The sequence below is a fragment of the Struthio camelus genome, chromosome 6 (assembly GCF_040807025.1).
Source record: "Struthio camelus isolate bStrCam1 chromosome 6, bStrCam1.hap1, whole genome shotgun sequence".
NCBI classification, from domain to species: domain Eukaryota; kingdom Metazoa; phylum Chordata; class Aves; order Struthioniformes; family Struthionidae; genus Struthio; species Struthio camelus.
Window position 1 is genome coordinate 33,885,290 of NC_090947.1, and position 14,411 is coordinate 33,899,700.

General features: G+C 41.3%; 1 protein-coding gene across 3 annotated transcripts in view; it reads right to left on the bottom strand.

Moving 5' to 3' along the window:
- The window catches only part of ADCY5 (adenylate cyclase 5), a 230,513-nt gene that overhangs the window by 36,035 nt on the left and 180,067 nt on the right, over positions 1–14,411 (bottom strand). For all 3 annotated transcript variants that reach the window (XM_009685731.2, XM_068949063.1, XM_068949061.1), the window contains exon 8: positions 13,094–13,234. In XM_009685731.2, coding sequence (XP_009684026.2) covers positions 13,094–13,234 — 141 coding nt within the window. The remainder of the gene's footprint in view (positions 1–13,093; positions 13,235–14,411) is intronic.

Consider the following 14,411-nt stretch of genomic DNA (forward strand, 5'->3'; position numbering starts at 1 on the left):
CTCAATGCGGCTGAATTGCAAGTAGCAATCTTCTGGCAAAAGTCTTCCCACAGCTGCCTTGTCTGACACCATCGGAGACAAGAACATTGACCAGATATTAAATGAGAACTGATTTTGACCTTGCAATTGGTTAACAATACGGTGACACGGCAGGAGGCAGAAGTAAAACGAAGGCAGTCTGTCCAAACAGCATCAGCATGGCACAAGGGAAAAAGTGGGTTTTGTCACTCAGGTCAACAGCCATGACTTTGATTCACTGAGTGAGAAATTCCCATTTTTACGTTCTCAGTTTCAGACTAAAACCCACACTTCAAAATGGACACTGCAACTCTAACTTAATCCATCAGAAATTCAGATAAAGGAAATTTCTTGGTCCCACATACTAACCACCAGGAGATTAATGCTCAGTGGGAAGAGGGAAATAGTAATGTTGGTTCAAAGTTAGCATGTCCAGTTATCCAAGCCAAACAAAACATGTGTTTTTGATTCCACATTAAACAGTGATGAAGAGATCATTCAGCTTTCTGTTGTGTGGAGTTTCTTTCTTTTTTTTTTTTTTTTTTGCTTAATCATTTTACAGTTGTCAGGCATATCTGATTTATTTATTTATCCTCTAAGCAATGCTACAACACAGTGCCAAAAAATGAAAGCTCACTGATTAATCACAGAGACAAAATGCTCGCTAATTTGTCTGGTGTCATAGACAGCTAGGCTGGAAAAAAAAAAAAAAGAAAATCAGCTGAAAACCAATAGCTACCAGCCAACACATAAAGGGAGGGGACCAAAGTGAAAACAGACTGTACTTACTAGACGTCAAGTTCACATTTGCAAGCTTAGTGACAGGGGAACTGGATGACCACTCCATTTGGAGGGTCCCCCCAAATGGTCTGATTTTCATGTGCAGCTGCACAACCATTGATTCTACTGAAACCTTGAAAGTAAATGCAGACCTCAAACTGCTGCCTTCCAGGTACACAAGTTTGAGGTTATAGGCCAACCAGGTCGATTTACAAAAAAAACTCAGCAGACATACCCTCAGAAAATGAGTATATCTTACATCTGACCAATATTTCAAGCACGGACAAATACATAGGCTGCATGTTTAACTGGCCATTTATATGAGTGACCATTTGGTCCACGTGGAATTGGCTTCTCCCTCACTTATCGCCCCCAGCAAATCTGTTATAAGGAAAGTCTCTAAAATACTACAGAATTAATTAATCCAGCTTTTCAATTTAAAACACTAACTTGTGCTGAAAAAGCTAGAAGTTTTTCATGCTGGCAGCTCAAATTGAAGTGGTATTTCAAAATTAAAAACTCCAAAAAGGCATATTTCAGGTAAAGCAAAAAAGGAAAAGATTATTACATTTTCTTTCATCTAACGAGGCTAAATATTTAAGAGTGACTTGAACTTTAATTAAAGAGAATCAGCTTAAAATAAAATGTAGTAGGAACCTCTTTAGTTAAGCAAATTAAATGATTCTCTTGAAATGTTCCAGTTTCATACGAAAGATTCCTCATGCAAAATTTCCAAAAATGGCATTGTTATGGAAAAAGGTCTGCAAGATTATTTTAGGGGAAAAATCCCCAAACAAAGCTTCTTAAAAACTGATAGCTTATTACAGGAAACCTTTCTTACTTGCACTGAAATACTTTGCTAAGAGAGAGAGAAAATATGGTTCAACAATCCGGCCATGACCAGAGATTTTTTCCCCTATCCATTAAAGCACCGGTCTCCCAACTACATACCAAGAATTCGTTTAAGTGGAGAAGATATCACACACACAGGCTCACACCGCTCACCATATTTAGGGTCAGGAAGGAAATTTCCCCTCGGGTTCTTGCTAATATATTTTTACCTCCTTCCACATTGCGGGCCCGCTTGGTCCATTAGAATCACTTGGCAGTCTTCACTAAAATTATTTCCTTCCCCTTGCACAAGGCTTGGCCACTAACGGCACACTGGTCATCTTCTCTGCAGCTACCAATAGCTTAGCTTCTGGAGGACTCAAATGCTTTGATCCAATTTACCTTTGGCTCAGCATAGGGCTTTTCGCATGAACCATAATGGTCTGTGCTATACACAGGGTAAACACTAAGCACAATTGATCTTGCAGAGATATAGCGTGCATGGATTTGCCTTTATTCCTACGGACTAACACACTCATGATCGAGTAGACAAACGACCGCAAATGACAAGTTCCTTAAGATATGCAAAGCAGCAAAGACACCGGTGATAGCTTTCCTCTCCTAATGTCCCGCATGGCGTTCTGCATTAACACCACTCATCCGCCTCCGCTGCCGGAGCGATTCACTCTGTGCTGGCGTAGGGGTCAACACACGGTACTACCTCACGCAGGCAGAAACATCTTCAGCTGAGTCGGGAAAGTGAAACAATGGGAGGTGCTGCGGGGAGCACATCTATAAAGCCTCTCTCCAGCAGACCCGAGCTCGTTCTGACTGTGCCACCCACCGGAGGCCGCAGAGCTGTAGGGGTGCAGCAGCGTATCCAGCCTTAGTTTAGGTACAGAGCAAGTGCTGAGCTGCTCAAAGGTATGCCAAAACTGGCGTTTCTGTACACACGTAAAGAGAAACCTGGATGCCCAGAAAATACAATACACAAAAATCAGAGGCCTCTCGTGGTGGGGGAGGTAATGTAGGGGCAGGAAGAGGAGAAGCTTATTTCTGGAGTTAAGTATCTAAATCCCCTCTTGACTTCTCATGGATTTGTGCCCAGCTAACCGTGAGGCAGTGCCAATGGCTTTCTAGGGCGTTATGAACTAAAGCCCAGGAAATTTTCAGCAGGGACGAAAGTGGCAAGAGTCGTGATGGCTACAAGAATCAGACAGATCTGACTTCACAGGAGCTCCAGAACAGCTCCATAACCATGGTGATGAAGTAGCCCTTGTTAGGGCCAAAATTCCTTTTCTTTAGCAGGTAACATAAGGCATAAGAAGGCTCTTATCGCAGTGCCTTACTAATGGGCTGTTGCATATAGGATCTCATGCAATTTTTATTCAATCTCATTTTAAATCTCACCGATACTGAGGTTTTACCCCTTCCCCCAGGAGGCTACATTATTCTGCCATCTGATTGCAAATGTAAAAGCAATAACATATAATAATTGCTCTGAGACTAAGACAAGTCTCTCTCTGACTTCAGGAATATTAACCCAAATTTAACTGAATCAGCTCTCTCAAAAGCAACAGTACCTATCAAAGAACCGTCCTGCTTTCTCTTCTTTTCTACATCAATGAGATCCTTAAAAAAACCCATATCGTTACAGGAGGTCAGGTGGCTCTGAATTTACAAGCACTTACTTTTAATGACCATCCTTAGTGGGAACAGACATGGGAAGCAGAGAGAAAGAGGGAATGTTACATTACCATGTCTGTCTCAAAGGTTTATAATTTTATGGGGGATATTCTATAAGTATCCATTGTGCTAAGTGCTCATATGACTGCCATCTCTCTGCTTGACTTCTAAATTAACTGAGCCCTTTTCTTTGACGATTAATAGATATTCCTTAAATAGAACGATACACTGTTTGTCAAAGCCATGACAAGCTAACTGCCATACCATAATGCTTCAAATTAAGAACCATTCGAAATAATAATTCCAATTTTGAGAACATCTGCTGCAATTATTAAGATACTGTAACTATGCAAAGAAAAGTGGAACAGGCTTTATATCTGTCTCCTTTTTACCTTTTCATTTAGCTCCAGAAATAAGACTGTAGAGGGGCTGATGATCTCTACGACCTTCCATGGTTGGAAAGCATGGATTTGGATTCCACCTTAAGAACTGCATTGGTAGCTCCAGCAAAGATTGTAAATGCAAAGATGACAAAGAAACTCATTTCACATGCCTTTCTTCACCTCCAGAACAAAGCTGAAAAGTGACTTAACTGGTATTAACAGAGAGATCAAAAGAACTTTAGACTTAGGGTCAAGAAGAGCAGGGACAAATTCAGGTTTGTAAGAGGTCAGATCAACTTGCAAAGCAAGGGTGTTTCACAGAGACAGGGACCATGGAAAACAGAAAAGGGGACTGATGGGCACAAAGTGGATGTAGCTAAAGGAAACTTGCTACGGCCCCATCGCATAACTAATTATTCACCTCTGTTTTCAGTAGTTATACATTCTGTCTTTGTCCCTGTGGCCAACAAGGCAAGGCTAGGAAGATAAATGTTAGATGTAAGAACAGAAATAAAACAGAACTTTAAAGCACTCAAGCCAGAAATAGCACAATTCCTATACCAGAGCTCTGAAAAAAAGGAGCACATAAAATACTAAGTCTGATAGGAAGGATATTTAACAAACATCTAAGTGCAGAACAACAATCTGGCATAAAACCAGTTTATGAAACAGATTATATGAGCGTGTCTGCTGTAGCTGGAGCAGATGCTAATGAGCTAAAGGAAAGCTGAAGTGCTCCTTCTTTCCACATCCCACCCCATTTGATAAATAGACTTTCATCCCTCTGCACTGCACACGCTGTTCTACTAAAAATGATTTAGTAGACAGCCTCTAATGGGCAGACTGGATTTGGCCAAGCCCTTGAATATTTTCAACCTATCAGATTTATACTCTGCAGAGCAGAGGTTGTTGCTTTTGAACCAGGTATTCCCCCCTTAATTTTAATTAACTTCTGGATCTGAACCTATACCTCTGAGAAGTGCAGGTTGCATACGCTTCCCAGTTTTGCGTGAACTCTGAATCCAAATTCCTACAGTTGAAAGGCCACATTTGCAAGTGAAATTTTATATGTTTTTTTTTTGTGCCTCACTTGTGAGCAGTTCCCATAACTGAGCTTGCAAAACAGAAAAGATATAAAAATAGGTAGTCCTAAAAATGCTCTGTATCACTTCCTGGCAGCTTAATCTCTGTCCTTTCATCTCTATGCTCCAGCTGATGATAAAGACAACAGAAACTTTACAGAAATTATTGTCAAACAGCCTTTGAATCAGAATGCCTAAATCACAGGTGCAGACAGCCTGAATGCAAACCTAACCAGCCTGAATCTAGACCTATCCAGCCTAAATCAAAACCTCTCACTGGCACTAGCCATAGCTGCTCACCATATCTGAAAAATCAAACTCAAACCTGCGGAACTGCATCCTTTTTACCATTAAAACTTATTGTGCATTTCAGAAAGCTTTAGGAATCATTCTGGTAAAGGCCATGATTTCATCTCTGGTGTCCACCTGTGCAAAGCTGCCACTGACACCACAGGATGTGTGGTAATCAACATCTGTATTTCTGTAGGCTTAATTTAGTCCCATTTGAGGACTGCCTGACACTGCAGTAATGTCTCGAGACAAACCACCTTTTGCTCTATGACTACGGCTTATTCGAGAACAGGGTATGGAATGGTGGGAAAATTATCAATGCAAAATTCCAAGCAAATATTAAACTCTGCCCAAGTTTCACAAAAGCAGCTGCAGATCAGCTGCTGCGTATTAGCTAGGCGCACAAGTGCTGACTGTTATTCCTCTTTTAAAGAATTTAATCAAGGATGATTGCAAGCCCCGATCAACTAGAACAAAGTTTAAGTCTGTAGATGAGTATATAAAACCATATGAAGCCTCTGACAATTTGAGCAATGTACAACATTTTATATGGCTCCCACTCGTTTAAGTGAGATAACACAGAACATTTGAATCAGGCAAATTCTCTCTGCAGAAGCACGAAAGCAATTCTATAGCATAACTGGAGAACAGGATTCCTCCTCTCACTGTTAGTGAGCTATCTAAAACAAACTGGCAATATAAAACCCAGACTAGATTAACAGTTTCCTCCAAGGTCTATAGCAAAAGAAGGAGATTATAGCAAAATGGATTGCTTGAGGGTTTCTCCCTACTTGATTAAGTAAGCAAGAGTTCAGAGGATCCTCAATACCACAACAACAGCAAAAAAAAAAAAAAAAAAAAACAGAGGGTCAAATTCTTCTCCATTGGATGCCTCTGTCGAACTCCACTGACGTCAATATTGCTATTACCAGATTTAGCAGTTCAACGAAAACCATTAGAAGGAGGGTGAACCCTTCCGTGCCTCATTCATGGAGTAAAATCCACTTCCCTTTGATGGGGCTGCACTACTGTCTGAGAAAAACTTGCCCCACTAACTTTTACTTTAAATTTTTAATAATTTCTGGTATTTAATCAGTTGCTGTTTTGTTGGCATAGAATGAGCTATAGAGTTTGTTCCTCTGAAGGACCTGCTCCCCGATTTTGATTTCTGAGTAACAAGAAAGTCTACCGTACGGGCAACTTGGAGACAACAGAGGGTGGAAATAAGCTGTATGTGTGACGCAACATGCAGAGAATTGTTTGATTTTAAACGAGGTGAATGGTACAAAGAACCGTACTTTATGGTTGAAAGACCAGGATTTTAGATGAGCGTTGTTTCTTTAGATCGTAAACACCAAATAATGAAGTATCAGGTACCATATTGTGCACCGTGCACTGAGCTCTCAACAACACAGAACACACAACAAATCAGGCAGTGCCTACCGGAAATAAAAGCTTATTCTTTACTGCACTAACCATTTCCAGGATATATTTTTTGTCTTACATTTTCAACATCTGCATGCAGTCATGTGTAGAAAGCCTATCTGATTTAATTTCAATTGTACTTTGTAACTAACATTGACCTCATGCACAATTTCATTGCAGATTAAATGCTTGGTAAATTGTACTTAGACTCACGACAGACACATGGTCAGAGTGAAATCAGTATTGCAGATCTTCAAGGCTTCCTCTTTGTATTCCTAAACTTCCTAATGTTAGACCTTTCCAGTAGCTGAAAGAAATAAAAGAAAGCTTGCCAGGCATCTACAACCAGGCTCAGTAATCACATTAGCAGCTCTGCTCACATTTGGTTATAAGGACTTACAGGTACCTGCTTCTACAGTCAACCTTCCCCAAGGCACGTATCAGTGGAACAGGTTAAGCTGCTCGATCCTACTAGCCAGTGTAAAATAAGTGTAACAGACATACGACAGCCTTAATGAAACAAGGCCAGGACTTCGCAAGGCTAACTAGCCTTTACACACCTCATGGCTTTTCTCCTAGAAGCCAGGTAGCATTCAACTGCATCAAGTCTTAGTTCTCCAAGCACCACCCCTGGCCGGGGCACTGCCTCATCTGATCAGGTGAAGTGCTGACTTCTGCCCACTGTGGCAGATAAGCTGTATCAAAATGGATACTTTCTAAAAGATTAGACAAACTATGAGCTAAAAATCAAATGGAAGAAGTACTTGGAAAATTCTTCTGATAGTCTGGGTACTACTAGTATGACCCCAGCAGATGACGGTCCCAAGTCAACATACCCTGGTTTATTCCGGACTCTCCTGTGCTGTTGCAGAGGAGGCAAACCTCACACTGGGACACACCAAGAGGAGCTCTGGCTGTAAGACCCAGGCAACGACCAACCTCTGGTGCTGGGCAGCACTAGAAAACCTCAGCAGGAGCACTGCATTCAGTGTGGGGCACTGCCTCTTTTTGAAGACGTGGCAAGTGCCCACAGGAGAACAACCGCCGCTGGCCTCCAGAGCACAAGCTATGGAAGGCACTTGATGAAGGAACTCAAGACGAGACATGGTAATAGTCTTCAAATACACAGAAGATAACTGCAAAGCGAAGAAGATTAAAGTGTTCTCTATCTACTGCAAATAGCTCATGTAGCACTGTCTTTTAAAACTAAAGTGGGGGAGTCTGAAGTTAAACATCAGGGAAAATAATTAAACTGTTGAAAAGGAGACCCAGAAAGGCTGAGGGATTTCCATCCTTTGAGGCTTTTAAACGAGCGGTGAACAAATATCTGTCAGGAGCATTGCAGGCATAGCTGGCCTTTCTCTAAGGGGAGAGATAGATGAGCAAATACCTAAGTTCTGTGCAGCCTAGACTGGAAACTTCACAATATCTTTCAGGCTATTATGTATTCTTTATTCCCTACAAATTCTCCTAATATGGATTTATTTACATGATTGTGTTTATATTTGCACAACATTTTGCATTTCCTCCCTCAATTGCAGAGCCCTGAAATAAAATCAGTAAAATGTTTTCAGTAAAATCAGGAATTCCATAAGCTCCTTATATAGCCTATTCCTTGCATCTAGAAGTTTTTTTCTTAACTTAGATCTTCCTTGGAGCACATTAAGATGATTATTTCTCATCCTGCCCTTTGCAGACATGGAGAATGATTTATCACTATCTTCTGTCCTTACAGCCCTTCATGTATTGGAAAGACTTTTGGTCCCACTCAATCTTTTCTTTTCTAGACTAAACAAACCCAATACTTCAATCTTTCTTCAAAAGTCACATTGTTGAAACTCTTTCAATTTGTAATTTTCTCTGCTAAACTATCTTCAGCCCATCCATGTCCTCCTAAAGGACTGTATTTCCAAACTGGAGACGATTCTCCAACTAAGGCCTTGCCAATGCTGACTAGAGCAAAAGGTGCAAGAGAATCATTTGCTACCTAGAACAGCCTGGGCAATTTAGTAGGTATCTACATTTGCCTTTTTTTGTTGTTGTTGTTTACAACAAATCTCATTCAGTTTATACTCTATTTCAATTCCCAGTTTTTTTTTTTAAATTCTTCCTGCAGTCCTGTTTTGCTGATGGAAACTGAGGCACAAGTATTATCTCCAAAAGTCTAAAATCCATTAACATTTATAAAAGCACTCTGAGATCTATACTGGGAAAAGCAAAGTATTTCTTAGCAGTGTATAAATATTCTTATAGCTATAAATACACCTGCACTCACAAATGCTTTCCAGTCGGTTTTATTTTTGACCCTTTTGCAATTAAAATTTAGACCTGAGAAACAATGGGGAACACAAGGCTGGCATACACAGACTTGTGGGAACTCTGTTCCTTTGTGTGCATCACAAATAGGACAAAAGGCCGCACTTCCACGGAGATACAGACAGTAACTGGTCCTGGACCGACTGCTTTTGTTTAGGGAAGAAGAAAACGTACTATAAAAGCAATAAAAATAGAAAGTGGCTGAAAGTAGCTTCACTGATGTTCTCTGGCTTTTCATATTCTGTACATAGCCACAAAGCTGATCTTGTCCAGGTTTCTTCTCTCAGCTTGCTTGGCCTGCGTAAAGCGAGCACGGCAACCTTTTAACTGCTCCTTATGTTTCATGCTGAAAACAGCAGCCTGTGCAACAGCACAGGCCCATGGGATGAGGTTCAGAGCAGAGGTTGCCAGCTCAGAGCAGGGCTTTTTGCTTTCCCATGGCATTTGTGTCTGCTCTTTCTCAGCCTCTAAAGTAACAGGCTTCGGGGGGGGGGGGGGGGACAGGCTGGGGGAAACCCCTGACGTGGCAGCGCAACTCAGTGAGGTCCCTGGGGTCGACTTTCTCCGAGCAAGGCTAAGGAAAGGGCAGGATTAGCAACGGCAAGGTTGGTGTTTCCCGCTCGCTGTCTCCTGGGAGGCTCTGCATGGCAAGAAGGTCCGCCACTAACGCATGGGAGGGGAAACAGAAGGATCTGGGATGCTCTGGAAAGTAGAGCAGCACAGGAGGAAGGCAGAGAGGCTGCTGGGCAGGAGAGGATGAGATGGCACAACTGTAAACTCAGCTGACCCAGGCCCCAGTTAGCTAGAAGGTTAGGACTAGGAAACTAACTCCAGCTATCCAGGGCATTTTAGATTATCGCTACTGGGACATGTATGCAATATTTTGCATTATTTACATGTGTGAGCAAGTAACTCCTGTGCGCCTTGCTGAACGATATGAACTTAACCTAGAAGTATTGTGCAAAGTCAGCTGGATCCAGCAGGGGTCAAGCCACAACACAGAAAGACGCAAGGGCCCATGATCTCCCGGTGTAGCCATCCATCTCCTACCGGACTGCCTGCTCAGACTAGACTGGCTGGACCAGCACCTTGGCATGACGCAGTGCCGACGCATTCAGACATGTCAGCATTGAAATGCCATGACAAATGGGGTGCGGAGGGAGTGTATGGGTACCTTTGATACTAATCCATCTCATCCAGGACTACTTCTAACGCATTGCAAACCTCAGAGTAGAGACAGCTACCAGAGCCAATGTTCAAAGCAAAGAAAAAAATCACCAAAAACCTCTCTTTTCTAGTAAACATAATGGTGCCCTCCCAAAAATGCAATACTGGGAACTTTAATATTCTCTCATGGGGAATTCGAGATAGCACCAGAAAAGTGTCTCTTTTTTTTCCTGGAAATACAGTCGTCTTCACAATGCAACACACGCTACACCCTACGACAACAATTTGGGTCCTTTACAACCCTCCCTATTACCCCTTACACAAAAATGTATTTATATACACATATGAACATACTGTAACAGCACCTCACTGTAACCTCTCCCTGCTCCTAACATAGTACTAGCTGATGATTGCCTTTATAAATATCTCTTTTGAAATTACAAGGCTAAGGAGCTTCAGGTTTTAAAGAGCATGGCAAGGCTGCACTGCTTGCCTTTGGCACACTTCTCCGACTAATGTGACCTTAGGTGTGCACAGCTTCCAAGAGAAAAGGCTACAAATAATCGTATACAGGAGGGCTGGAGACAGGTGGGTGAAGTGGAACAAAGAGCATGTTTTCAGGAGCTTTGAGAGCCGGAGCTGCTTATCAAGATCAATGATATGCCATCCCAGAGGAGTGCTGAAAAAGCCTTTGTAGTTCTGCTCCCCTGTTGTTGGTTTGCATTTTCTATTTCTAAGCAGGCAGTTTGTAGACAGTGTACACGTATAGGCGTGTTTGAGCGCACACAGCAAGCGTGTACCACAATGCGAGAGAGTACCTATGAATAAAGTCATACTATGCAAGGCTGGGGGGTGCAAGGAAATGCATATTTAAATCAACACTTAGCTAACTGAAAAACAGAGAAAGAGTTGAGAACGAAGAAAGAGAAATTGCTCCTACGATCCAATCAATAAAATATCCACCTATCAGATGTTAAAACGGTCTCTATTGCATGGAGACCAGCATGTTTTAGCTTTGACTCTAGGGTCTCCAAGATAATCGGTAGGAAATACTGCAAATAGCAGATTTAAAAAAAGATTTGCAAAGAATAACAGAAGGTCTAGCTGAGAATAAGTAATAAGATATCTGAGTCAGGTTTAAATTAGTGTTCACAGAGAAGTCTGACACATTCAACACAGACATCATCAGCCTCTCCAAAAAGAGCTTGCTACAAGAGGTACTACACAAGCCTACTGACCAGAAAAGATTTTCTGAGTTGCTGATTTCAGAAGAAGGTAAATACCTTTGCAAGGAAGGGTTTAAGATAAGGAAAATAAAAAGAAAAGAAGAGAATCCTCTCCTCCTACCAGCAATGGGCAGTGAAGTTTTCAGAACTCAGCTTGATATTTCGATAAATAATTATGTTTTTCCAACTGAATAACCAGCTAGACATAGCAAACTGTAATTAACACCAAGAAGCATAATACCATTTGGCATGCTCACACCTTGTTTCTGAACAGGAGGATACAAGAACCCCCTTAAAAGCTATTCAAAGAAACTTATAATTATCTGCTGGTGTGATTAGGCTCTCCTAATAATGTCACGCCTATTGAGTGCACCCTACTGAAAAGCCCACATAAAAAATGCACACTTCCACAGATCCGTATGCTTATGTCAGAAACCCTCATTTGAAGATCTGAGAAAGGAAAGAAGCATTGCTATGGAGATTAAGAAATTCAGCTTAGCATTGTAAAATAATATTATGATTGAATAATATTAGCACTAACTATTAATAAATGTGCCAGCATTTCCCATCAGAAGACACCCTATGCAGTGTGGCTTATAGCTATGCTGAAAAATGTTAAAGCTGTGGAGGTGAATCTCAGGTTTAAAAGTACTTTGAATACCTCTAGGGCCTTGGTGAACTGGAGCAGAATCTTCACATCGGGCAAGAAATGGTCAAGAAAATGGGCAAGAAGTACCCACTTCTGACTGCGTATGAAGTGTCAAAACAGTGTGGTAAACTGTTTGCAGAAGGACTGCAGCTTTCAATCATCCCTAATGAACTGCAGAGGGAACACAAACATTCTGAAAATTCAGTGGATGAATTTCAAGCTGGATATGCAGCTGTATATCGTGCATGCAAAATAACTAATAGAATGTGATTTGCAGTCCTCTAATGGTTACATTACCAATCTGATGAACGTACCCACATGCAACCAAGGTAGATGTATTTTAATTTTGTCCTAGATTATCTTGACATAGGGAATGTTAAAGGGAGCTTATTTGTTTAAAACTTTGACTAAAGATTAGCAAGCTAAAGCTCATAAGGCAAGCTGATTCTGCAAATTATTATAGAGGTGCTAAATATTATTATTATTACAAAATGCCTATCACAACCGAAACTCTCTTCTCTTCATCGTTCTCGAAGGAAACAAAGATCTCATCATCTCCAACTTTACGTAAAATGAGCCATATAAGTGTTCACAGTCTGATTGTGTTAGTTACTAGCTACTTACCTATTTTAATTTAGAAGGAATGAAGGGTGTAAGTAAGAAATGAAGACGCTTGCTATCTTAGGCCAATTAGTCCATATGCTTTAGAATGTATTCTTGAGAGTTAAATACAGTGGCATCTCATTTAATTCATGTGACAGATCTGCCACTTTCCTGAAGGGTTCCTGGAGACCCATGAGTATATATGGACATGGAGCTTACAGAAGGTGCATGGCATCTGGCTGTTACAATGCAAATAAGAGATCTTTGCAGAAGATCCAGAAGTCCAATATGCACTAGTTGAAGTGTATGTCTTCTGCTACTTGAACGCTGGGGTTACTGAGCCGGTTTTGTAGCTCATTAAGTCTTCTCAGCCAGTCTGGTTGGGTTTCAGAACGTGGGACAAGTCAGACAAAAGAGCTTTCTTCGTGCCATTCTGACTCCTTTCCCCTTTCAAACAACTTTGGGCCTCATCTCACAAACACTCACCTCCAGGTGTACCAGTTACTATTTCTGTAGTCAAAGCAGAATATACCACCGCCATTTGGAAAATGCCCTCAAGGCTGCCAAAACCTCCAGACAAAGCAGGGGGGGGATATACAATGCTGTATTAAGAACGGTAATAAAGCAAGGCATTACCATTCTCTTCATCTCCTTGGAGACCTGGTGAGCTCCGAGGTGGTTATAAAAGGGTCGGTCAACACCCCAGTGCGGTGGGTTATGGCTGATGGAATTCGTGCGCTGACGGTTCATCTTGGCTATTGTGGCTTTCTCGTCTTTCTGAAATACAAGTTAAGAGAGAAATGGAGAATCAGTTTTGAAACATTTACATGGCAGTCATTCTCCAAGCACTTCTCACTTCTGATCTCCTGAACTTTATGAAATGGCTGCTGATCTGGAGCAGGCCAGGTTGATCGTTGCTCTCTCTTCATACCTACACAGGAAAGATTTTTTAAAAGACTGCCCCAAAGTGGTGCCCGCCATTTGCTTGTTTTAAATAACCATCATAACCTGAGTAAACACAGAGAGCATTCCAAAACAGAAGTGTCCTTTTTTTTTCATTAACTGACTCATTTCAGACAGGAGAAAAAAAAAGATTGCTGTGTCTGCAAGCAACATAACACAAAGGAGGAAAGGACATGCAGAATGATCTGATTAAACGAATGATCTGATTCCATTCTGTGATTAAAGAATAGGAGCTGTGAAACTACGGGAATAAAGAATACCTTTCTCTGCAGGTCACTTTCCACACTTGCAAAAACAGAGGAGAAAAGGAGAGAACATAAATCTTGCAAACAACCTTCCTGTGTAAGTGCTAAGGATAACGACGCTGCACAGTGTGACAAAATTGTCTCTCCCTCCCCTAATGCGAGCTACATATTTTGTCACTGGCAACAACGCTCCTGAATTTCAGACAGGGTCTTTGGTTTTGTTCTTAGAGATGCTTTTGAATCGCGGTTGTAATTTGAGCTTACTGCAAAGTTTGCACAGCATCTGACTGAAAGGTTTTATTCAGGCTCAATCGCAGTTAGAAAAAATAAACAAAAAAAATCCCCCAAAAAACAGAAGTGCAACATATAATTAGGCTACAAAATAGGTTGGCTACTTCCTTACTTCGAATGTATTCTCTAGCTAAAAAGATGGGCAAGTCTTCCATGTGGAATGTTTCCTATGGAAAGGCAGGAGTTTACTGTACACAATGAAACCCTTCGCTCTTCTCTAGCAAGGACTGCTCCCAGAGATTTGCTCCATGAGGACTCTGTGATTCGACTGGGCTGACTTTAAAGGCAGAGGGATGGCAATTACCACATCCTTACTTAAAGGCAGGTAAACTTTGGGAAGCTTGAAGGATCAGACAGTACTGATATCTAAAACTTGGCTACTTACTCGTTTGAGAGGTCATACTATTTTCAAGAGATTGCCTGCTTCCATGGAAGTACTGAAGAAGTTAGACATA